We start from the raw sequence: 23,427 nt of genomic DNA, 5'->3' as shown, positions 1-23,427 counted from the left end.
GATGAATTTATAGCAGGGAATAGCCTAAGGCTTAAGAATTTTCGTAAGCGGATTTTTAAGATTTGTTTTCGATTTCAAATTGAGCGCGCTATTTGATATTGACTCAGTGTCTATCCGTGAGATATTTTTCATAACATAAAAGAAAGAGAAAGAAGATGTTTTCGATGAACGCTTCGACTTTTGCGGACAACCGGGACCTCATGCATCCCAATGACCTGATAAGTCCGAAGACGATACCTGGTTTTAAGGTTTACCAAGCATCTAATGGCTCTGTTGTCAAACTAACGGACGTTATGAAGAAATTCAAGCCTCAAATCGAGCATCATAATAAGAAAGAGTCATATATTGCTTTCATTGCTTTCGTAAACGTAAAACATTTTTATGACTCCGACAAGCAGCTTTTCAATTTCAATTTCTTAAAAATAAAAGGGAAAGTTGAACCAGTTGTGCCAACTTATTATGTGGACATTCTCAGCAAAACAGAAAAGGGACCCGTCGAGAAAAAAATTCTGGACATTACATATCCCGAAGGCTATGAAGAGACGCCAGAACTTCTTGTTGCTAAAAACTCGTACATAAGATGCGCAACAAGAAAGGAAACGGAGATGCAACTGATGATGGTAAACATGGCTTTTTTATTAAAGAGTCGAGCAGTTTTTAGATGGAATTTACTCAGAAACAGATGGAAATGGAAAATCAGAGCTTGCGAAAACAACTTGAGGAAATGCAACTATCTTACAATGCCCGAATTGACTCCTCAAACGAGTTTATTCGACGATTAAACGAAAAACACGAGGAGCAAAATGCAAAGAAGATAATCAAGATCGCCGAGCTCGAAGACAAAATCGTAGTATTAGAGGAAACAAATTATACACTGAAAAATGGGTTATTTTGCGACAATGGGATGCATAAACACCTTTTTGAAATGGAAAAGAGCGTGACTGAACGCTTGAAGAAAGAAGTGACCAATCTCAATAAAGGAATCTCAAGAAAAACTGCTGCATTTGCGGAAATTTCCTCTGAAAACGAGAAACTGAAGAGAGAACGAGATGGATTAGAAATAAAAAATATCGAGCTGAAAAAGAATGTAACTGGTGTCTCAAAAACCGTAGAAAAACTGAAGCAAGAAAATTCGAAATTGAAAGCAGAGGTGCAAAATTTGAATAAAGCAGTGGATCGAAAGTCAAGTGAATTGGAACAGTCAGGGATAAGGAACAATAAGTTTATTTAAAAAAATAAATATTTTACTATCCCTTCAAAGGTTTTACAGAATAATGAGTCCATGGCCGTTATTCAAAATGATTTTCAAAATCAATTGAAATTCGAAAAAGAAAGAAACACTCTCCTCGAACGAGAAAGAAATCTCAACTTGTCCGGCGACGACTGCCCTCTCTGCATGGAAACTTACGACTCTGACGAGCGCCACAGATGCTGCCTGACCAGGGGTGGATATTTTGATATCAAACCAGTTTTTCAAAACTGTCGAATCATTTATTTCATCGTTTCAAAATTTGAAATTTCAATTGAAATAGCAGGAAAAAGTCGATGCAATGGCTGAAATCTATTGAAAATGAAAAAAAAAGCGTTTTCAAAAGATAAAGCTTCGTGCGGAGTTTTGAAATGAATTTGAAACTGCAATAATTGACATTTCAATCAGTTTTTCTTGAGTGGTCTCCGTTTGCCCAAGTCGCCGTTTGCCCAAGTCGCCGTCTGCCCAAGTCGCCGTTTGCCCAACTTGGGCAGACGGAGATCTTAGGCAAACGGCGATGTGATTTTTTTTTTAATTGATTGATCATAAAATGATAGAAGTAAGGCGACAATTTCATTATCATCACTTAGTCTGCTGGTTGCGCTCGTAGAGCCTTCGTAATGGATGGTTTAATTATGAAAGTCGCTAAATTCTCAATAAAAGTCCTAATAAACTATTCCCGGAAGAGTTAATCATTCATTATACTTGAAGTATATTCGGTCGATCATTAGGTATATTCGGTCCATAAATAGAGTTTCCTCACACTGCAGCAGCGGAGCGGACATTAGTTTTTTGATGAGCCAGAAAATATGCTTGACTTTGGTACCGAGTACCAATTTGGTTCCGGCACCGTCCGTCTCCCGGAGGTTTTGGGAAGAGTTTCATCAGTTTTTCCCTTTTTCTCACTTCTCACAATTACTGTTTTCCCTCAGTTTCAATCAGAAACAATTCCAAAAATAGAACGGACCGAAAATGAATCACAAGAAACAGCAATATGGGAAACCATCAATTCAACCAAGTTGGGGATTAGCGCTTGTGAGGACTCGGCGTATCCATCGTTTCCTCAATGTGTAGGCCTCGGACGTAAAACAAGCGATGTAACTTTACCACTTAAAATCTATCCTATCCTGCTAATTTTGATTTCATAATTAATTTCTTTAAATTGAATTATGATTATATTTTCAATTTGATCGCCGTCTGCCCAAGATCGCCGTTTGCCCAAGTCTCCTTCTGCCCAAGTTGGGCAAACGGCGATCTTGGGCAGACGGCGACTTGGGCAAACGGCGACTTGGGCAAACGGAGACCACTCGTTTTTCTTGTTTAGCGACTTGAAAGGAATTTGAAAAATGAAATTGAAAAAATGAATCGTTGCAAATTTGAAGAAGGCGCAAAAGGAAAAACTCAGCGCGCCTGCCATCCCTTTTTGACTCCCGCATTTCCCAAAATCCCGTATTTTTAAAATCCTAAATTTCTGAAAATCCCGTAATACTTTTAATCGCCAATTTGGATTATGGGAAATGCGAGATTTTTTTCTTTTGAGTTAGTTGCTTTACCAAAATTGATTGATCATATAACTTTATTTTCTTGGCTTCTCCACAGCTAATCCTGGCTTCACCAACTTTCATCCCGTGTTTAATAACTTCGATCCTCGCTATACATACGTCAATCCTGGTGGCTCAAACAACAATTCGGGCGTCACTTTCTTCAATCCTAGCTTCTCAGATGCCAGTCCCAGCTTCTCAGTTCTCTATAATTGCTTCTTGAATGTCGATCATGGCTTCTCCAAGATTAGATTGACGTTGGTAAAACCTAGATTGAAACTAATGACGCCGGGATTGACGTCGAAGAACCCGGGATTGACATTAGAGTTGCTATGATTGAAGTCGGTGAAGCTAGGATTGAAGAAATTAGGGTTCCAATTTTCGTCGAAAGAATATTGAGCTGAGCGAACGGCTCAGCGGTCGACCGCTTAAAATTTTTGAGCGGAGCGAGCGGTTGAGCGTTTTGACAAAAACAGCCGTGAGCTGAGCGAGCAGACTTTGAGCAAGAGGACTGTAAGCAGTGTATTTTTTTCCTCAAAAAATACTTTTTAAGTTTTTATTTTGAGTGTCGACTAGTGTTTGACATAAATTTCCAAAATGCGGCTGAAGAGTGTAAAAAATCTGTAAGAAGTGTTTTGACCAATTATTTCTAATAATTTCTTTTATTATTTTCTTCATTTACTCACCAAAAACACTAAAGAAAGTGTTGACTTACCGCTCAACCGCTCACTGATCTCAAGTTGAGCGAGCGGCTGAGCGGTCTTGTTGAGCAAACGGAGATCAGCTCAACTCAGTGATTTTTGAAAATGCTCAGCTCAGCTCAGAAAATTATCGCTTCGCTCAGCTCAGCTCAATGATTTTTACACAATTTTCATGCTTTACCTTACCCCGCCTGGGTACACCACCTCAGACACAGAGGTCGAAAAATAATTTTTTTACACAGAAGGACTTTGACTATTGGAAAAATAAAATAACTGTAGAGCTCTTTATCTAAAGCTTTCTCCTGGTGATCCTTTTAGCACTCTCGGTTAGGGTCAGGGTTGCCCAATCGGATCGGAATCCGATCGGAAATTCGGTCCGATCGGAATCGGATCGGTAATTGGTCGGACGAGGCAACGAAAATTTGGTCTTGTCCGATCGGTATAATCAGTTTCGATCGGTAAAATTGGATACGATTATCCGATCGGAAAATTGGTAAGAAAGTCGGGTCCATTCATTCGAAAACTACTAAAATCTATCACTTAGACAGAATATATGCTTGTAAAAAGTAATATTTCTGTAAATTCAGCAATTTTTTTGGCATGTTTTTCCCAAAAATTCTTATGGTAATTCATCCAATCTAGGTTATTGAAGTCTGTTTCCTGACGTAACTACACAGGAACCTGTCTCAGCTCAGGCCCTGACCAGGAAAAATAGGCCTGTCTTTAGTCAGGGACAGAAACAGGGTTAGGGCCTTTTTTACACAAAGAGGGGCCTTATTTTACAGAGAAAGGGGCCTTATTTTACACAGAAAAGAGCCCAAACTTAGTCAGCTTAGTAGCGGTAGCTGAGCTTAGATAGCGGAGCTGAGTGGAAAGTTAAGCTAAGCGTAGCGGAGCTGGTAGAAATTTTCTTTACTGTAGCTGAGCGTAGCGGAGCTGAGCAAAGAATTTTTTTCCCGTAGCGGAGCGGAGCGGAGCCGTCAGCTATGCAAATGTACAACTCTGATTATGTGTAATGAGCATATTTAGTTGACTGCAAATTTCTAGTGAGTGGGGAAGAGATTTTCTTTTTTTCGGCGGAAAATCACTAGCCTACCCGCCAAAAACACCTCAGGAGGTGCATCCGTCATTCTAGCCATGCACCTCAGGAGGTGCATGCAGTAATTCTCAAAATACGCCGATTTCCAAACCCTAACCGAGAGTGCTAAAAGGATAACCAGGAGAAAGCTTATCGATAAAGAGCTCTACAGTAATTATATTTTTCCAATAGTCAAAGTCCTTCTGTGTGAAAAATTTATTTTTCGGCCTCTGTGTCTGAGGTGGTGTACCCTTGGTATATGGCCACGAGAGGTGCATGACCACGAGAGGTACATTTCTCGAAATGGCCACGAGAGGAACCCTTCCCCACATGTTCCAGCGTGTAGCTCAGGCTATGACGGTAATTTTGAGCACAAGAATTCCTTGTCCCGGAACATCTAGGAGGTGGTACAAAGTTCGGGAAGTCGACCAAAATTGGTACCTTTGAAGAATATTTTCCTTTTTTCTATAATTTATGAGTCTAACTTCACTTTTTATACCTCTTCAACGCATCGTGTCCCCCAGTGTCCTCCAAGGCTCAGCAATTTGAAATTGATTTGAAAAATGAAAAAAGATTGAAAAAATCTGTCCAGATTTGAAAACCTTTCGCAAAATGCAAAATGAAACAGTTGAAAATTTCAAAAAAGGCTCGGCGTCATTATCATTTGAAATGAATCTGCAATTGCGAAAATGAGTTGAAAAAAGGCTTATCTTTTGAAATTTCAAATCAAAAACGGTTGAAATAATGATTTGATATCAAAATATCCACCCCTGTGCCTGACTGTATGTGGCCACCAAAATTGCCTTCAATGCTTTGAAAAGATGCTTCGAAAAAACTCTGCCGCTAATTTAAAATGTCCGATGTGCAACATGAAGTTTTCAAAAAGCAAGATTCTCAAACTATTCTAATCTGACAAAATAAACAAATTTTCACGCAAAAAAAAGGTTTATCATTTTTTCTTTCCAGCAGTAAAAATAAGTATATATTCTTCTCTTCATCAGCTCGATTTAAAACCGGATAAAATATTCGTTTTTCTTCATTTTCTCCATAAATAAATTTTCGACTAACTCACCAGGCGGCAATTAAACTTGCTTCAAAGGCTTCATTTAAATTATTACTCTTGAATTCAGAACTGGTCAATTAGATTAGCAAGTAGCAAATATTATCTTTTCCTACGCAAATTACATCAACAATTCCTTCGTGCAAAAACAGTATTTTATTTGAATAACAGTGAACAAATCGAATAAACTAAGTATGAGAACATCAAGGTCTTTTAAATAATCGGAAAAGTTTCAAAGTGAAAGTAGATTGCGGCGAACGTGTAGAGTGAAAATATTACGCTTTGAAGAGCGGCGGAAAGGTTAAACTTGCGCAGAAGGACGTTCGGTACTCTGGTCGTGGTGGCGGTTTCGATTCCGTTTCGTAGAAGGATCACGTGTTTTCTTCTTCCGCCGGATCTGCCCATCAGTAGATCGATCTCGCGCGCGGTGAGACGCTAGAATATGTTAATTCGCCGTTCAAACTAATTTTCAAATCGTTTGAAAACTTTGACTTGATGACTTGAATTATTCAAGTTCGAAATCGATATCACGGTCGTGTTGAATAATCAACTTCAAATGCGTTTGTCGTGTCAGGGAAAGTGTTCAATGAAAAAAAGGTTGAGCACTTGATCCTTTACGGTACCTTTGATGAGCGCTTCGAGATCATCAGCGGGGATCTCGCTCGGATCCTTTGATCTGATCTTTGAGCGAGAGCGGCGTTTCTTCTCCCGTCGTCTTTCTCTTCTTTCTTCAGCCTAAATCGGTGGATGAGCATTTGTTTATCAAGATGGAACTTACGTCAAGTCCATCAGCGTCGTCGTTGAGCGTCATTTTGCTCATTTGGCGGCTCATGCCATCCGTAGTCCGACGCGATTTCGACTCTGAGCGCTTCCGCCTTCTAAATTTCAGCCTTATTTATGTGCGCTGGAATAAACCGGAATTCAAAGATGCGGATTTGAATCTACTTAGGAATTCTACCCACAATATTTTATCTTACCGTTCCCTGCGTTCCTCTTTTGTTTCGTCGGGATCTCGTTCTTCACGTTCCCGCTCGCGACGTTCTCGTCTTCTTCTTCGCCGTTCTTCTCGCTCTTCGTCGAGTTCAACTTCACCATTAACTAGAAACAAGTCATAAAACAACTTTGCTTTCAAAATTTCTTACTATCCAGAGTAGAAGCATCACGATTTCGCGATTTCGACCGCCGACGTCTCCTTCTTTCTTTTCTTTCTTCAGAAGTTTCTCGCTCTCTACGTTTCTCCCGAGTTTCACTGAAATTAAAATTGAGTCATTCATCAAATTAAGAAAGAAACCTTCTATCTCGTCGTTTTCTTTCTGGATCCTTTGAGCGATCTCTTCTTCTCTTTTCCCGGTCTAAAGATGGTTAAATACAGCAAACTACCCAAATATATTAAATTTGCGCCGCACGTGTTAGAAACTTACCGACGGAGTAATCGCGATCTCTGCTTGGTTCCCGAACAGTTCTCGATTCCGACCGACGGATCGACATTGCGGCATCTCTTCTATCGATGCTTCTATCTCTTCGATCTCGACTCTCCGCCCGGCCACCTCGTCTATCCCGACTTTTTACGAGTTAAAAGAACTGTGTGTTTTAGCGCATTCGCCTTTGACATATTTGAGGTCCGGCAAGTAGCGATGGTCGTTTAGAATTAATGCTAATTTCGAATTTAAAACTCATTCTTTCGCCACGTTGCGTAATTCGGGTGCGCTCGCGAGACTCTCCGCGGGTTCGCGTTCGCTCAATTGATCGGTTTCTGTGGTTCGTCCGGTCTCTGCTCTCCGATCGTTCTCTGGCGACGGATTTCATCTTTGAAATTCCAACTGGCGCGGAGTTGTCGCGATTCTCGCCACGTGACATTGTCCTTCGAACTTGTCCTCCAAACATCGATGCCGCAGATGAGACAGAAGCTGGCACAGCTGATCCTCCTACGACTCCTCCACCGGCGTTATTCTTCTTCGCCATTTGCTTGAAGAAGTTCATCGCGTTCCCTGGCGTAACGTCCTCGTCTTGCATGTTCGTCGGCTCATGTCTCGACCGAGACGGTCGTAAAACAGAAGCATTGACGATCTGGTCTCGTCCAAAGCTCGATCCTTCTTCCTTTAAAAATGTTATAAAGCTATAAGAATAGTTTAGAAAAAATGTGTAATCTAATGCAGGTGCAAAGTAATGCGAGGTCACACCGGCGCGAGTTCGATTCAAGCTGAAGATGATTTATTTTCAAGAGAGAGAGTCAATCCGCTGAATCATAACCCGCAACCGTATTTATTATGCTCTTTCATAATTTCTCATTTCTCCGATAATCGAAATTTCTAAAGCTAGTTATTGAGAAGAGAAGGACTCACTTTGACCTGGTGATTTCGCCTGTCCTTCTGGTGATTTTCCTCCTCTTCGGAATCCGTGTAATATTCGTTCGGCGATGCGTTAAATTCTTCGTCATCGTTCATCAACGTGTACCGTTTCAGCTGCGATTAAGTTTCAATCTTACGTTTCTTGGGTCAAAAACGCCCCGAAGAATTGTCCCAAAACGGATGAAAACATTCCTGAGGTCTGTCGTTTCCTCTATCCGGAGAATCATACCGAGACCGTCCACGATCATAATCTTTTTCTTTCGTGTCCCTGGAGTTCTTCTCTGAGGATTTTCTGTTCCTCTAAAAATATTTCTTATATTGAAAAAATCGCCCGGGAATGTTAAAAAATACCTTTGATTTAGTTTTGCGGTTGTCCTCCGAGTAGTCAGAATCCTCTTCGGACTCCTCGAACATTCCACCACCTTTCCCAGATACAATTTCTTCAAAGTACAGGAGCGTTTCTCGCTGCTCGAAGCTCAGCTGGCTGCCCAAGTACGGGTTCTATCATTTCAACAAAATCGAAAATAAAAATCTGCGACGAAAAAGTTAAACCCATTTTCCTAAGTTCCCAATATTGTCCAATTCACCCACTTTTCCCCGGACATGTTCGTACTGCTCCCGCAGTCCTCCAAGCGGACCCGCTTCTTTCCTGTTCCTATTTGTTAAATTCAGCGCCACCATATCTACAGGATGTTCTTCCTCTAAATGAGAACGTGGACCGATGAATCGCATTTCATTAGCAGTTGTTTTTGTCGTCGTCGTTTTCATCTAAGCAATGAGAAATCCTTATTATAGCTCCTTTTTACCTGAGAAGAAGAATTCGTCCCCGCATACTGTCTTATTTTGGATTCTTGAATTATTTACGGAAACAAAATAAAAATGGGCTTACAATTAATCCATGCCTGTGCGGATTTCTATTTTGATCATAAGGCGCGGTCGAAGTTCTCTCATGATTCTTATTCTTATAATGATTGAGACTCTTCAGCGGGTCCTTTTGACCCTTTTTGAATTTGTTGAACATGGAAAGTCAAAAGTTACGATGATGTGGAATGAAATTTTTTACTGTTTCGTTTGTTTCCGGTGTACGGTGTTGTGGTCGGTGGTGGAGGGTGGAAGTGCCCCTGGGCAAACAATTTCAAATTTGACAAAGATTGACACATGTTAATTTCACCGCTGCCTATTCCACGCGGTTTCACGCTTTCATCTTTATGATATCATTATTACTGGGGATCGTCTGTAAGAACCCGATTCGACATCGCAACAAGTTCATGAAAAGCTTTACTCGCAGTTTGATCGCGCATGAGAATACGAAAATGTAGTCAGCTTACTGAAAAAACAGTAAGTAAGCAGTTTATAAGCAGACTTGAATGATAAGCGTTGAGGAGAATTTTGATAGGAAAATTAAAGGCGTCACGTCTCGTCATTCTCGATTGAAAGCGCTTTGATCAAGAAGCAATCATTTATGATTGTTTTAATGAAACGGTTATTTAAATATATTCATCCTTTTTTCTCGAAATACCAATTTTTTAAAGATAAAAAATGGGCACAAAAATAGTCATCGTTGATTTCAGTAGTTGTGAGTACAGCTCATCTGACTACTTCATTTCTTTCATTTCTAGGGCTAAAAATTACTCGTTTTCTAATCGAGTAAAGTAAGATAATTATCTCGCTTTACAGAAGTTGAAGTTCAAATCGTGTTGGTAGGAGCTCTTGGTGTGATGGCGAGAATGTTCGTCGAAATGCTTCAGTGATAGGGTGGTCTGATAGGGATTTGCATGAGGCGCCCCTACTGGAACGATTACGTCGCAGGGACCGGTAGATTCTGCCAGACAAAATAATAGTTGACTGAGAGAGGGAAATGATGAGAACGGCTTTTAATTATTTTCTTGTTTTCGCGATTGCTACCGACGCTCAAACACTCTCATGTTTTGAATATATGAAGACGATACATGAGTCTAGCATGATGGATAACATTTCGATAAACAATACAAGGGTAAGCTATCGAAACATAAAAATGATGATCCCCCAGAAATCAAAACAAGATAGACAACAAGAGATAGAGTGAAAAATCTAGCTAACTAACATGAAATTTAGTTGAATGAAAAATACAGAAAAATAGAGGAGAAGATGGAAGAGCTGGAAAATCAAAAAGAATGCGAAAAGAAAATCTATGATGTAGTATTCTGCGTAAAAGTCTGTGCTTTAGCAGAAGGTAAGAGACTTCATATAAAGTAGTGGTAGGCATAATTTTCCATCATTTTGCTATAATATAGACATTTCTTATGAAAGCCCTTCAGGAGAAAAATGCAAGACAAGCCTGAACCCTGGAGATGATATGTGCGATATGGACCTGGAATGCATCGAAGGAATCTGCACGAGTATAGATATGGAGCTCGATGAAACGGCTGATGATGATTACTACGATGAATATGAAGATGAAGAATCTGCTGAAGTAACTGTTTTATTCTAACGGATCTCCTCTAATGAGAACGACAACAACTTATCCTGATTCAAGCTTTTAGACGATCTTACTGTGCTTAAACATTCGCTCAATGTTTCAGACCGTTTTTACTGACTGTCTTACGTAACTGGGATGAATAAAGAATCCCTACAGCCATTTTCTATCCAGGCCTCCCATGGTGGAGGAGGTCCTCTAACATATTTGTGGCCACGATTCGTGGCCCACGAAGTCTTATGAAAAGTGTACATTCTGGAAAATTCTGTACGCCTTGTAGACTTTCCAGATTTACTGGTTGAATAAGGCTACGTGGCCAAAAAGGGGAAAAAGAGGAACCCTACCGATTTTGTACGCATTTAGTTGAATTGAATTGTGAGTCTCAATTTTTGAACGATTCCAACTGTCTCAAGAAATTCTCAGCGTGCGCTCATTGGCCGAGCGCTCTTTGAAATTTGGAAAGCGTTAGTTGAAAAGAGATGGAGAGAAATATTGTCGCCGTCGCAGTAGCGGGGTTGGCGTTTTATCTGTGGAAGCAAGAAAAAGGGAAAGAAGGAAAGCAGGAAAAAATAGAGAAATGGTTCGAAAATTTGTCACTTGGAAGAATATCAGATTCAATGATTACCATTGCTTCTACTCCCGGACAAGAAATGAGTTTTGAATAGCTTGATTATTGAAGTTTTCAAATGAATTGGAAGATTGAAGTTTTATAACTCAAGAATAGTCCGCCGTGCAATAAAGGAAATCTACAGCCACTGTCGTGGTTACTGTAACTACGTCGGCCTCGATTGCGAATGGGTGGGCAAAAACAAAACCGCCCTCATGCAAATATCCGTCTGCACACAAGTCGGCATCAAGTGCTTTCTCATTCGCCTTTCGAAAGTTGACATCAGAGTATGCTACGAGCTGATGTCATTTTTGCGCGATGAGGATGTCGTAAAGCTTGGCTGTGGAATCGATGGCGATTTTAAACGACTCCAAGAAGTTGATTTTGTTATTTTTCATCCTTCGACCATCAGGTGAAAATCCACATTTTTCTCGTCAGTTTTTATGAAATGGTAGTTTCTTCGACCTTCGCCAAATCATCCCTGCGACGAAGTATCAAAACGGTGGTCTGGCAAATCTTACCCGTCAAATTCTAGGAAGAAAACTGAACAAAGACTATCGAGTGCGCTGTTCTAATTGGGAAGCTGAAGTTCTTTCAGAGCAGCAAAAGACTTACGCAGCTGATGATGCTGTTTGTGCTCTTCAGGTAAAGCTTTTGTATATTTCTGCGTATTCTATAAAAATGTGAGAAGAAATGAAAGGGAAAATTAAGGTTTTATTTAGATTTTAGGGAAATTGATGCAAGAACTAGGAGAATCACGAGTCCAATACTTTGTGAATGAATACAAGAACACCGTCTTCAAGGCAAAAGCAAAACCAGCAAAAAGTAACAAAGAAGAAGCTGGCAAAATAGGCCAAAATGCGCTAGAAGAAAAGGTCAAGCGTCGACTGGAAACCAGGTAGGGGCTCAATTTTAAAGCTGTTTTTTACATATTTTTCAAGAGATTATGGCTCTGACTACTTCAACCCTCAGTCTGCTTCTGTGAGAAAAGAACCGTTGTACAATAACTGCGTTAAATTGCTCGCCCCTGATGGAGAAGTCCTATCGATAACTGATAAGAAGAAAGCAGATTGGTAACCGACCACCCAACTTCTTCTGTAAAGTTTGTTTTAGGTACGTCAAGAAGGGCCTAGGAGAATTGGTTGAAGATACAGAAACGAGCTTCATCGTCAAGCTCAAATTCGAACCCTCCGGAAGACCAAATACCGACTCTGAAAAATACTACGTCACAGAGAAAGAAAACGTTTGCGTCGTCTGCAACGAGAAAGACGGGCTCTTGAGGAAGAACGTCGTCCCAAGAGAGTATCGAAAGCACTTTCCAATTGTCATGAAATGCCACGTCTCGCATGACGTTGTCCTGCTCTGTCTCAGATGCCACGGAAGATCGAATGAGTTGGATTATTTGAAAAGGAAAGGATGAAAAAATTCCAGAACTAAAAAACTTTATCACTTAACTTCAACCTATAGGCTTTAGCCTCCTACCCCTTTTTTATCCAAGAAAAGAGCTAGAATCGCGACCAAATTCGACGCGCCACTTGGAAACGCTGATCTAGCGAAAGCGATTCTGGAGCCAAAAGATCGAAGAAATGTACGATCAGGAGGAAATGCTCTTATCAAGAGCCGCAACAAGCTGCCAGAAAAGCGGGTGAAAGAGCTCGAATCTATCATCATGAAGTTCTTCGGCGCAGAAGAATGGAATTCAGAACTTGAGCAGAAAGCATCGGACTTGCCAGTTTTGGCTGGGAATGAAAGCGACGCGCAGAATTTTGTCCAACACGGGGAAAAAGTCGTTACGTAAGAGGCTTTTTTATAGATCTTTTCTAACCTTTATCTTAGGTCTTTGATGGAAAGTGGCGGAATCGAAGAAGTTAAAAACTTCGAAGTCGAGTGGCGACAACACTTCCTCGACGTTATGGATCCACAGTTCATGCCCGAAGGATGGAACATCTACCACAACCACGAGCGAATCGAAGAAAAGCTCGACCGAGAAAGAAAACGAGCCGACGGTACTTACATTAAACCAGATCCTCCAACTGAACGAAATGAAGATGGAATTTATATTGAATAAATTTATGAATTTTCATACCTCGCATGAAGTTTCTAGAACATTATTTGTTTACGGATCAAATTTTTTAACAGAGATTAGTTTGAAATTGTAAATTTTCGTCGAAGAGCTGCTGTAAATCCTCAAAAAGGTGAGTTCTTCAGGGACTTCAAAGCTAATTGACTGTTTAGGATGAGGGAAAGCAGACTTTCGATGATCACAAATCGACCGGAGACGTCCGACCCGGTCGATTTCTCGTTTCTCTTCCTGTCGAACATGAAAGATCTCCAGGAAGTTCAACCACGAGAAAGTGTACACGTCAAAAAGAGATCAGATGGCAAATACAACACAGCGTCTATTAGAGTAAGTACCAACTCAAGCTTCCAACACTCACAATAACCAAGTCTCAATTCAACCAAAAATCTACCAGCGACCACTCACTACCCCGATTTTTTGACCTGAAAGAAAATAAAAGAAGACACAAAAAGATAGCTCCTCTCTTTTTGTGTTTTTCGAGAAGAGCTATCTTTAGAAGTTTTTAAAAAATTGTTTTTTCGTGAACTCTTCGTGTGAGGAGTTCATGAATTATTATTCTCCACACCTAAGAAGAACTTGAGATTTTCTTCAATCTTCTTAGATGTGACGAATTGTGGTTCTCTAGGAACGACAGAGTATCTGCTGCGATTTATCTGCCGTTCTCTAGAAAACCCTAGGATTGAATCCCATTTCGGGAAATTTTCTGGCCGCAAACTTCTGCAAGGCGGCCAGGAGAATCGTGCCCTAGAATAAATACTGTTAGAAATTGTTATAGAAGTAAAAAAAATTGTTAAAAAATAAATTTGCGATAAATTACCTGTGAAAGACTTTGGTGTGGACCCGAAAATTCACTTTTCGGAATGAAGCGCTTTGCGCGCCGAGCCCTCACAACAACTTCGATTCTAGAGAATTTCGACTTTCTAGAAATTTTCGAAAACACCCTCCGGGGAGAGTTTTGACGCATTTTTTCGCCAAAGATAGCCATAAAAAGGATTTTCACCGATGAAAAATTTCAAATTAGATATTTGAATAAACTTGCGTAGCTAATCAACTAGTGGCCAAGTTTGAGAAATTTCCATTGGATAATTTACGGTTTTTTAGCTTTCGAATAATATCTTCGTCGAGCTGACGGGCTTTTCAACAGCGATGGAGTTCATCATCAACAACGCTTTCAATGCTTTACAATCAGTTGACCTTAGTTTTAACGAAATTCACAAAATCGACGCTTCCTTCGAACAATTTCCCAATATTCGTTCACTTTATCTCCATGGAAATCAAATAAAGTAAGTCTCCTCCTTCCACTCTCCTATTAACACTCATTCCTAGCTCTTTGAATGAAGTCAAGAAACTCCGAAGTCTAACCAAGTTGAAACGCTTAACTCTGCATGGGAATCCAATCGATAATCTGCCCAACTACAGGCTCTTTATTCTTTACATTCTCCCAACTCTGCAGACATTCGATTTTTCGGGCGTCTCGGGTGACGACCACTTGTTGTACTGTCAAATGCTCAATACGACGCGAAATCCTTGAGAAACATATTAATAAACTTATATCTTCTTCTAACTGACATTTTTTTTTCTTCAAAAACCGTACTTGGCGCCCTCTGATAAAAATCATTTCAATTTTGCGCCACGTCCAAATCGAAAAAACGGAATCATAACGCGAGATAGAGACTTCAGAATGGACGCAAACGACATTTTCGGGTCCGATTCTAAAAAAGAGAAGGGTTTCAAAGCCAGGTCAAAAACCAGGTACTTGTCTGGCAATGGTTCGTTACTCGGGAACAGCATGAACGGTAGCACGATGCGAATTAGAAATGTTAAAAAAGAAGGTAAATTCGTCGTTAAAAACTCAGTGCATCACTAAAAGCTTTAGGGAGAAGAGCCCCTGCTCGTATTCGTCGCAGATTTGAGGATGTTGGCGCTTCTCCTGAAAAACCTGAGGTAGGATTTAACAAAGATTCAATTAAACTATTTCCTCATAGAATCCTCCAGCGGTCATTCCTCAACCACATAATGAGGTCGAGAATGAAGATCCAGAGGAAGACGAGTCGATTCATATTCCGGTTCCGCGGCGGCGGAAAGTCGACATGAGCAAGTCGAAGAGCGTTCTCGCGAAAAGCGTTCTGACGCGATCGAAATTGGAATCGACGCCCGCTTCATCGCGCCAGCGAACGGTTTTTGGCGGTCTGTTGGACGATGCCGCGATCGAAAAAACGACCATGCTCGGGGGTCATATGGAGACGCCGAAGGACAACAGCTTCGAAGCTGATAAAATCTCGCGCGTTACGGAGCCTGTGCCGCTTTCGTTTGGCGAAGCAGTTGAGAACGAGTCTTTTGCATTATTCGGGGCATCGGATCAATCTACACCTAGTGAACAAAGTGCTGAAGATCTGGTTCCAGAAACGCCTTATAAAGCGAAAGATGCTGAGAAAAAGTTGAAGGATAGCAACTCATCCCCATTGAAGGAAATTCAACAAAATATTTCCGTCAACAAGGTATCGAGCCCCAAAACTTTTGCTCCAGTAGAGCCTGCTCGTTCGAATTCTCTTGGCCCGATACCGATACGAGCATATGCGTCTCCAACAAAAGAAGCATCTCCTTCTAATGATCTTCCGCCTACGTCATCAAAGAATAAGGATCTCTTCAAGTCGCTTGATGAGAGCAGTTTCTATTTCCACATCCAGAATACTCCTCTGAAATCGGCAACAAATGAGAAAGCTCCCGTTGAACCACCTGTTTACGAGACGATTCCGAGTGTTGAGGACGCTGAACAAGAAATTGCTCTTACTTCTTGCGCTTTGACAAAATCTGAGGAAATTAGACCTGTCGCAGCTAAAAAGTTGGCGTTGCCAGTTGTGAGTCAGGAAGAGCCGATGGTCATAGAGCTTCAAGATAATGAAACATCAGTGAGAAGCTCGACTAAACGGAAATCCGAAGAATCACCGTCAGTTGTTCCGAAGCTGCAGAAGTTAGACAAAAGTCGACTGACGATGAACAAACGGGTCTCGAACAGACCATTGAGGGCAGTCCGCAGAATGATTGATGATCCACCGACGATTCGGCTTTCACAGTCACCGGACAAGCCAAAAGAGGTAAAAGCGAAACCGACAGGGACCAAAATGCGACGACGGCGAAAAACATCGATTGGTGAAACTCCAGGTAACTTTCTTTTGTCAAAATGAAGTTTAAATCTTTTCTTTAGATTTACGAAAAAACCTCCCCTTAGTTCCAAGAGGTCGTCGTTTTTCTCGAGATGTTCCTGATCCAGCTGATTCATTTGTGCAGAATCCTATTCGGCGACAAACTCGTCAATCTGTTCGACTTCAAGAAGGAGAAAAAACTCGAAAACCGCTTGCTGTCAGGTCGCGATCAAAAGATGCTCCAACCGAGGTTGTGGCAAAAGCACCTCAACGAAAGTCTATTCGTCCACGTTCGAAAATTCAATCTTCGCCAGAAAAAGAGCCTGTTGAAGTTGAAGCAAGACCAGTGCAGATAAGACCTCGAGTTCGAACGAAAGTGCCCTCACCAGAGAGCAAAGAGAGAACAGAGCCAACAGCAAACGCTGCGCGGAGAAAATCGACAAGACCTCGTTCAAAGCAAATATCATCGGAAAAAGAATCATCATCGAGTTCAGTTACTAAAACGGCTAAACGAAAAACATCTGCGAAAGTACCAGAAGTCAGTGCTAGACGAAGAACTCGCCTCAGTATGGCTCAAGATTCCAGTAAGCCGATTGTGCCCATTCGGAGGCGAGAGCTCGAATCCCAGCCGAATTCAAGTAAAAAGATAGAACGCGCGATAGAGGTTCCTGCTCTTCCTACAATGTTCAAAGTTCCGAAAAAGAAACAAAAGGAGAGCAAGAAGCCACGCAGTAAGCACTTCGACTCTGGCTTGGATATGATCGGGATCGGAGATGATTTTCAGATTCCAAATGCGCCGAAACCTGTTGTTGCTCCTGGGAGACTGGGTAAAACAATGGGACTGGATAATCGCAGCATCTTCGATGTCACCGGTGCCTTCAGCAGAAACCATCTGTCGACATCGATGCTTACCAAGACAATGAGCAAGAGAATCTTCGAAGATGATGATAAATATGAGCCGACTGAAGAGGTCAAACGCGCTCTTGGTGTTCTCAAACAGGATAGCCCTCTGACAATTAGTAGCCACTTGACAAGGTTAGTTCGTTGATGAACCGATTTGACTTTAATTGGTATTTTAGTCTTAATATCAAGAACATTGTTAAAATTGGTGAAGGCGTATTCGGTGAAGTTTATATGGGAGATGTCAGTAAAAAAAAGATGATCCTCAAGGTCATTCCTGTTGATGGCACGACCCATATCAATTCCTCGCCCCAAAAGCCCATTAGAGAAGTACTTGGAGAATATCTAATTGCTTCTGCACTGGAGACGGCAAATATGCCTGGATTTTGTCGAGTCCAAAATGCGACCGTCTGCAAGGGCATTTACGCCAAGGGCTTGAGAACAGCGTGGGATAAATACCACGAGGAAAAAGGTACGAAAAAGCTAACCATGAAAATTTTTTTAATATAATCTTAGAGTCGGAAAATGATCGCCCCTGGGAAGTCCTGAAGGAAAAATCTCAGCTCTACATGATCCTGGCGATGGATAATTGTGGAACTGACTTGGATTCAGCTAAATTGAGCGCGAAGGATGCCGTCAGTATTCTCAGAGGTAAGATTTATATATTTTTAAATTTTTTAATAGTTTCTTTTAAGATATATCTGTTTCAATCTCAAAGGCAGAAGCTGCAATTGAGTTTGAACACAGAGACTTGCACACTGGCAATATTCTGGTGAAAGAAATCGACGGCAAGATTGTCCCAACTGTGATAGATTTCACTCTATCACGGGCGAAGCATCCTGAGCATGGTCCTGTATTCGGTATGTTTTTAATTTACGTTCAGTATTTAATTTCGCATTTTAGCCGACCTTGAACTCGATCACGAGATTTTTGAAGGCTCTGGCGATCCGCAATTCGACGTGTACCGAGACATGCAGGTCGAATCGCAGAAGGACTGGTCGAAATTCTGCCCTACCACGAATGTCCTCTGGCTCAAGTTCCTCGCTGGCTGGCTTGGTCGAAACATCAAGCCATGCAAAACTGCTCAACGTCTCACTCGATTTGCATCCAGCAGTTCACTCCCTCACAGTTCAGAGGAATTTCTCACAGTATTCACTAAAAAGTTTAGTAGCTTGCTATAAACTTTTCTTATCATCTTGTATATAAAAATCATTCTTGAGCTATGTCATTTATTCACGGTACTTCTACCATTCCACTCATTCACTTCCACCATTCCCGACATAATGCTCAACCCATTCCCTCACTGGTTAATAAATGCACAAATAACCTAAAGTTAATCTCGTTTCTTTTGCAAAAGTGAAATCAAGGAAGACATTATTAAATTTAAATTGGCAAGCAAATATAAGATTGTAAAAATGACTGAGAACGAGGAAATCGAAGCCGAGCAGCCAACCGACAACTCCCGTGAGGGAAAGAAGGCTGCAGCAGCTCTTGATAGCGTGACTGACCACCACGAGGAGAAAGAATTCTCCGGCGGAGCAAGTATTGATTTTTATAAATGACGGATCTTTGACAAGGGTATTCAGGTTTGGAGAGTATCTTGAAAAAATCGACGACAGCAAGCGATAATGGTCCAGCAATTAAAATCACGGCGAAGGATATTGATGTAATTATGAAGGCTGTTGAGGTTGGCTATCTTTTTCTAAAGGCGATCTCACTGATGTTTTAGTGTAAAAAGAATGATGCCTACAAAGCTCTTGTCGCTGCCCAAGGAGATCTGTCGACTGCACTGAAATCTTTTCTTAACTGAAAAGCTGATGCGTAAAATACCGACTCTTTCTTCATTTATTTCAGAGAAAAATGTCGTCGAATGATGAGACCAGCGTACCATATGAATCTGCTGTCCTTGATATAAACACAACTGACCTTGCAAACGATCTTTTCAACTCAGACATAACAATCTGGCTGACTTATGCGCTAGAAGAACTATCAAAGTTTGAACAGTGGTTGAAGGAAAAAGGACTCGACACTCCCAAGAACTTGGCTTTTTTAGCGAAGGTTGCGTTTTTCTTTTTGTGTGAGCTTTACTAAAATAAATTATAGCTGCAAAATCGAACAGTCGAAGAGAGTTACGACTCAGTAGATATTGTCAACAAGTCCCAACAGCGAAAAATATCGGAATGCTTATCCCTTGGCGGCGCATTGCTTCCAGATGATCAGTATGTTAGCAAACCATTATGAAGTGTTCTGATTGGAGTTTCAGGTGTCATGCGGAATTTTCTTACCAAAAAGCTATCGAAGCAGGAGAAGAACTCGACGAAGAAATAAAAGAGATGCTCAAAAAGCTCCTTGCTGAGAAGTCGAAAGCAGCACGACGTAAGTTGGCGTCCATTTGGCTGAAACTAACCGAAAAATAGTTAAGGGTTTCGACGTGGCCTTTGACGAAGCCATTGCTGACGTAGATCGAGTACTGGCAAATGCTACTAGCACCATGAGCTTGAAGAACTAATCTTGTTTTATGACACACTGCCTTTACACTCACTCACTTACTCCATTCCGTTTCGGACAATAAAATATATTTAAAATATTTGTTTCTCCTGAATTGCAAGATAAAATATAACAGCTTTATTTCTTTCCACCGGTTCGCCAATAACTATTTCAAATAGTCTATTTGAGTAACGCCCAGAGAGCAGTCGTAATGGGAATCGAAGCTGAAATCGATAACTCGAGAAGCGAGATTGCCGAAAATTTTAAGGATGACATTATCTGTTCCATTTGTTGCTATATTTTCGAGGTACGGCAAAAAACCATCGTCGGATTCTCTAGGATAGTTAAGGACCCAGTTATTCTCGATTGCTGTGGTGGGCACCTCTGTTCGAAATGCTTTCAAGATGTTCGAAGCCGTTTTTCCAACTGCCCACTCTGCCGAAAAGCTAAATTCACTGCTAAACAGTCACGATTGATGGCTACTGTTTTGAGCAAAGTGAAGCTCTTATGTCCCGCTGATGAGTGCCGCATGTCCGTTCCCTTTGAAAAATTCGAAGAGCACAAACGGAGTTGTCTAGCTTGGAATAAGAAAACATGCCCTGAATGCAAGAAAGTCATGTCGATGAACAAGTTCCATGAGCATTTCGTCTGTTTCGAAAAGCGAATGAAATTGAAGGATTCAACTGAGCTAGAAAGAAAAGTAATTGCTCAGAAAAGGGAGATTAACATTCTTTTAACGAAAAATAATGTCAACTCTACAAAAATTAAGAAAATGGATGGGCTCATGAGTGCTCAAGTGACAAAAGTCGCGACACTTATGAAGGAGCTTGCCCGAAAAGATCGAGTTATTCTAGAAATACGAAATGAACACAAGAAGGAACTCCTCAACCTAGAAAATCAGTTTCATGCGAAAACAGCTCAACAGGACACTTTGGATTCTTTGCGAACGAAAATTGAGCGACAGCGAGTTGCGATTACAGGACTTCATCAGTGCGTGAATAGACTGAAGGATTCTCATCAGAAAACATTGCTTCAACATAAACTTGCGACACGAAATTTAGAATCAGACCTTTTAAAATCGAAAGCTCTTCTGGGCGAAGAACAAAAAAAACTGCAGAAACAATTGCAAATAAATGAAGATCACGAAAATAAGCTTAAAATAATGACCAGTGGAAGAAGCCGACTGTTAGCCGCTGACCAACTTGCTACAGAAAGGGTGCAAGAAAAGCTTACACAGCAAAGTCAAATAAACGCAGATCTTCAAGATGAGCTTAAAAAGATGACCTATGAAAAGAACTCACTTTTGAACAATGCCAGATATGCAAGGTTGAATTCAGTATATTTGGAATCGGAATTTGAAGACCAAAAACGCCGTATTATCGCTTTGGAACATGCCGAGAAAGTTGGACAAGAACAGATGCGCAAACTCAAAGAAGAAAATGTTCTTCTCAAAGACGAAAATTCAAAACTCTCTGCTCAAACTCCAAAGAAGGTTATTTACAAATAGGAATTCAATGAATAACATTGATTAAGGGTTTTATGTCTTCAATCTTCAAAAAATGTAAATAACAAAATGCAACCTCATTTTCTGACCGCTCTATCTCTCTGTCACTGATTCTCAAATGAATAATAATTTATTCTTAATAAGTAAAAAGTATATAATGCTTTTCTGCCTAGAGAATATTCGAAATGGGAGTTCAAGCAGAGGTTGTTAAAGCCAGTCGAAGCAAAGTAAGCGACTACATTTCTCTCTTTGAAAAAATGTCGCTCGCTATGAAGAAGATCAGGCGTCAAGAAAGGCAAATTTCACGAAGTGGATTGACTATTATCAAGGCAGTAGTCGTTCATCAAGAAAAGAGAGACCAGCTTTTACCAAAGAATGAAGTTCAAGAACATGAAGAAGGAATCCCGGACGCAGCAGATTTAACCAGAAAACTGCAGGAAGCCAACGCTGAAATGAAAATGGCTCTTTCGCGGCAAAAAGAGAAGATCAAGAAGATGCGAAAGTCTTACGAAAGGCTGGAACAAGCAAATTTAGAGTTTGCGAAATGGGCGGACGAAAAAACAGTGGAACTCAGGAAGGAAAACCTCGCGCTTATTGAAGAAAATAATGAACTTACTCAAAAATGTGATTCACTCGAAAGCCTTCTGGAAGATCGAGAAGTATCTATCAGAAATCTTCAAAAAAACTCTAATGATGATTCTCAGGTAAATTTAAATGTTTTTTCTTTTAAATATACGTTTAGGGAAAACTCACTAATTTCTTGAGAAAATCCTTCCGAAGATCCATCAGGAAAAGATCTCAGTAAAGTCACCTCGTATTTGTGTAAATAGGGCCTCGTTTTTAGAAGTTCACTTGTTATAGCTAGTCACTTTTAGCAGAATTACTTCATTCAATCGTGACTTGTTTCATCAGTTCATTGCCAAATATTCGCAACTATCTATTCATCCATACATTTTTCTTCATTTGTAAAAAATCTCCTCTTCACATCCCCAGTTTTTTCCTTTTACAAATTGTCATTTTACTGTCAAATTTAACTTTTAGGACTGCAAACATTTAGCACAGCATTAGACAAACGCATTTATATTTTTCATCTAAGATCATGGCAGCGTTGAAGAGACTGATGGCAGAGCATCGGCAGCTTATGCGCAATCCTCCTGAAGCTCTTGTGGCGGGTCCAAAGACAGATGACAACTACTTCGAGTGGGATGCCTTGATTATGGGACCAGAAGCAACCCCTTTTGAATTTGGGTGAAGATTATTTTAAATAAACTTCTTTAGCTTTATTTTTTAGCGTTTTTAAGTGCAGCCTTACATTCCCAAAGGACTATCCAATGTCTCCGCCTAAAATGCGATTCTTGTCCGATATATTTCACCCGAATATTTACGCAGATGGGTAAAAGACAATCACTTCTCACAAAAATAAAAGCCGGAAATTATAGCCGTGTTTGTATTTCAATTCTCCATCCTCCCGGAGATGATCCAATGGGTTACGAATCAGCAATAGAGCGGTGGAGCCCAGTGCAGAATGTCGAAAAGATCTTGATTTCTGTCATGTCAATGCTAGCCGAGCCTAACTGCGAATCAGCTGGTAGCACAAAAGAATACCTTCGTATCTCAAATATATTTATAGCCAATGTTGACGCCGCCAAACTGTGGCGAGATAATCGCGAGCAATTTCTTCTCCGCGCCAAATGTTCTGTCAAAGCATCTCTAAATCTCTAATACACGTTTCTTCAACCATTCAAGCAATGAATTAATTCCGTGACTTCTTTTATTTAGATCATGTCTCGATTAAAATCAGTGGAAGACTTGGAAAAAGAAATTTATACAGAGGCACTTCCATTGATACTGGAAGGACTGAATGCTCTGTTGGCTGAGAAGCCTAAAGATGCGATGGCGTTTTTGGGAGAATATTTTTTGTCGAGAAATCAGCCAGCTGTTCCATCGAGGATATCCAAGAAGACGAAGGTCGTCAAGATTCCAAATTACGAGGGAAAGACAGTTGAAGATCTCAAAAATATCATCGAGAGCATGCATATAACGACAGATACTTACGATCGACTGGTATGTATTTCTTAACTTAATCAGAACTAACATGAAAAAATAAGATGTCGTCGAAGCAAGAAGAACGTGGAGCCGTTGCTCTAGAACTGCTTACAAGACCTGATCCGGAGTCTTTAATCATGTCAGAACTTGTCAAAACATTGCGCCCTGACGATTCTTGAATCTTTCCTTTTCTATTTTTGTAAAATAAAATCTACTTTCTTAGTACTC

General features: G+C 40.6%; 12 protein-coding genes across 12 annotated transcripts; 10 read left to right on the top strand and 2 right to left on the bottom strand.

The window, feature by feature from the left end:
• The first annotated feature begins 129 nt into the window (after nucleotides 1–129).
• LOC145703539 (uncharacterized) lies at nucleotides 130–1,434 on the top strand. The gene is made up of 2 exons (XM_081780908.1): nucleotides 130–620; nucleotides 662–1,434. The coding sequence occupies exons 1-2, from the start codon at nucleotides 156–158 to the stop codon at nucleotides 1,229–1,231; spliced, it is 1,035 nt and encodes a 344-aa protein (XP_081637034.1). The 5' UTR covers nucleotides 130–155; the 3' UTR covers nucleotides 1,232–1,434.
• A 4,406-nt stretch (nucleotides 1,435–5,840) lies between these two features.
• On the bottom strand, nucleotides 5,841–7,199 carry LOC145702306 (uncharacterized). Its single transcript, XM_081779523.1, has 7 exons — nucleotides 7,051–7,199; nucleotides 6,921–6,981; nucleotides 6,772–6,878; nucleotides 6,607–6,727; nucleotides 6,408–6,507; nucleotides 6,253–6,364; nucleotides 5,841–6,064 (listed from the first exon to the last, which is right to left on the bottom strand). The coding sequence occupies exons 1-7, from the start codon at nucleotides 7,115–7,117 to the stop codon at nucleotides 5,931–5,933; spliced, it is 702 nt and encodes a 233-aa protein (XP_081635649.1). The 5' UTR covers nucleotides 7,118–7,199; the 3' UTR covers nucleotides 5,841–5,930.
• Nucleotides 7,200–7,293: 94 nt separating this feature from the next.
• On the bottom strand, nucleotides 7,294–8,833 carry LOC145702307 (uncharacterized). Its single transcript, XM_081779524.1, has 5 exons — nucleotides 8,784–8,833; nucleotides 8,530–8,745; nucleotides 8,329–8,457; nucleotides 7,972–8,277; nucleotides 7,294–7,726 (listed from the first exon to the last, which is right to left on the bottom strand). Exons 2-4 carry the CDS (start codon nucleotides 8,743–8,745, stop codon nucleotides 8,125–8,127), a joined length of 498 nt encoding a protein of 165 aa, XP_081635650.1. The 5' UTR covers nucleotides 8,784–8,833; the 3' UTR covers nucleotides 7,294–7,726; nucleotides 7,972–8,124.
• A 993-nt stretch (nucleotides 8,834–9,826) lies between these two features.
• Nucleotides 9,827–10,598, top strand: LOC145704909 (uncharacterized). The gene is made up of 3 exons (XM_081782373.1): nucleotides 9,827–9,970; nucleotides 10,072–10,189; nucleotides 10,275–10,598. Exons 1-3 carry the CDS (start codon nucleotides 9,836–9,838, stop codon nucleotides 10,445–10,447), a joined length of 426 nt encoding a protein of 141 aa, XP_081638499.1. The 5' UTR covers nucleotides 9,827–9,835; the 3' UTR covers nucleotides 10,448–10,598.
• Nucleotides 10,599–10,911: 313 nt separating this feature from the next.
• Nucleotides 10,912–13,124, top strand: LOC145701781 (exonuclease 3'-5' domain-containing protein 2-like). Its single transcript, XM_081778997.1, has 8 exons — nucleotides 10,912–11,086; nucleotides 11,157–11,451; nucleotides 11,495–11,684; nucleotides 11,762–11,937; nucleotides 11,981–12,112; nucleotides 12,153–12,453; nucleotides 12,547–12,833; nucleotides 12,876–13,124. Exons 1-8 carry the CDS (start codon nucleotides 10,912–10,914, stop codon nucleotides 13,105–13,107), a joined length of 1,788 nt encoding a protein of 595 aa, XP_081635123.1. The 3' UTR covers nucleotides 13,108–13,124.
• A 150-nt stretch (nucleotides 13,125–13,274) lies between these two features.
• LOC145705515 (leucine-rich repeat-containing protein 51-like) lies at nucleotides 13,275–14,672 on the top strand. The gene is made up of 3 exons (XM_081782993.1): nucleotides 13,275–13,446; nucleotides 14,221–14,402; nucleotides 14,446–14,672. Exons 1-3 carry the CDS (start codon nucleotides 13,276–13,278, stop codon nucleotides 14,648–14,650), a joined length of 558 nt encoding a protein of 185 aa, XP_081639119.1. The 5' UTR covers nucleotide 13,275; the 3' UTR covers nucleotides 14,651–14,672.
• Nucleotides 14,673–14,757: 85 nt separating this feature from the next.
• On the top strand, nucleotides 14,758–18,476 carry LOC145705512 (uncharacterized). The gene is made up of 8 exons (XM_081782989.1): nucleotides 14,758–14,951; nucleotides 14,996–15,063; nucleotides 15,105–16,281; nucleotides 16,325–17,297; nucleotides 17,342–17,634; nucleotides 17,679–17,813; nucleotides 17,858–18,022; nucleotides 18,066–18,476. Exons 1-8 carry the CDS (start codon nucleotides 14,801–14,803, stop codon nucleotides 18,341–18,343), a joined length of 3,240 nt encoding a protein of 1,079 aa, XP_081639115.1. The 5' UTR covers nucleotides 14,758–14,800; the 3' UTR covers nucleotides 18,344–18,476.
• Nucleotides 18,477–18,562: 86 nt separating this feature from the next.
• On the top strand, nucleotides 18,563–19,761 carry LOC145705516 (uncharacterized). Its single transcript, XM_081782995.1, has 6 exons — nucleotides 18,563–18,704; nucleotides 18,749–18,849; nucleotides 18,892–19,220; nucleotides 19,266–19,381; nucleotides 19,426–19,538; nucleotides 19,580–19,761. Exons 3-6 carry the CDS (start codon nucleotides 19,023–19,025, stop codon nucleotides 19,669–19,671), a joined length of 519 nt encoding a protein of 172 aa, XP_081639121.1. The 5' UTR covers nucleotides 18,563–18,704; nucleotides 18,749–18,849; nucleotides 18,892–19,022; the 3' UTR covers nucleotides 19,672–19,761.
• Nucleotides 19,762–19,826: 65 nt separating this feature from the next.
• Nucleotides 19,827–21,263, top strand: LOC145705513 (uncharacterized). The gene is made up of 3 exons (XM_081782991.1): nucleotides 19,827–19,956; nucleotides 19,999–21,141; nucleotides 21,183–21,263. The coding sequence occupies exons 1-3, from the start codon at nucleotides 19,861–19,863 to the stop codon at nucleotides 21,216–21,218; spliced, it is 1,275 nt and encodes a 424-aa protein (XP_081639117.1). The 5' UTR covers nucleotides 19,827–19,860; the 3' UTR covers nucleotides 21,219–21,263.
• Nucleotides 21,264–21,330: 67 nt separating this feature from the next.
• Nucleotides 21,331–22,170, top strand: LOC145705514 (uncharacterized). The gene is made up of 2 exons (XM_081782992.1): nucleotides 21,331–21,857; nucleotides 21,896–22,170. Exons 1-2 carry the CDS (start codon nucleotides 21,339–21,341, stop codon nucleotides 21,956–21,958), a joined length of 582 nt encoding a protein of 193 aa, XP_081639118.1. The 5' UTR covers nucleotides 21,331–21,338; the 3' UTR covers nucleotides 21,959–22,170.
• Nucleotides 22,171–22,218: 48 nt separating this feature from the next.
• LOC145705517 (ubiquitin-conjugating enzyme E2 G2-like) lies at nucleotides 22,219–22,893 on the top strand. Its single transcript, XM_081782996.1, has 4 exons — nucleotides 22,219–22,401; nucleotides 22,445–22,546; nucleotides 22,593–22,741; nucleotides 22,784–22,893. The coding sequence occupies exons 1-4, from the start codon at nucleotides 22,253–22,255 to the stop codon at nucleotides 22,873–22,875; spliced, it is 492 nt and encodes a 163-aa protein (XP_081639122.1). The 5' UTR covers nucleotides 22,219–22,252; the 3' UTR covers nucleotides 22,876–22,893.
• A 16-nt stretch (nucleotides 22,894–22,909) lies between these two features.
• LOC145705518 (uncharacterized) lies at nucleotides 22,910–23,403 on the top strand. The gene is made up of 2 exons (XM_081782997.1): nucleotides 22,910–23,217; nucleotides 23,262–23,403. The coding sequence occupies exons 1-2, from the start codon at nucleotides 22,936–22,938 to the stop codon at nucleotides 23,376–23,378; spliced, it is 399 nt and encodes a 132-aa protein (XP_081639123.1). The 5' UTR covers nucleotides 22,910–22,935; the 3' UTR covers nucleotides 23,379–23,403.
• The last annotated feature ends 24 nt before the right edge of the window (nucleotides 23,404–23,427 follow it).

Source organism: Oikopleura dioica, chromosome PAR, assembly GCF_907165135.1.
Source record: "Oikopleura dioica chromosome PAR, OKI2018_I68_1.0, whole genome shotgun sequence".
Classification (NCBI taxonomy): domain Eukaryota; kingdom Metazoa; phylum Chordata; class Appendicularia; order Copelata; family Oikopleuridae; genus Oikopleura; species Oikopleura dioica.
The sequence above is the reverse complement of the archived record's forward strand: the minus strand, read 5'-3'. Positions and strand labels throughout refer to the sequence as shown.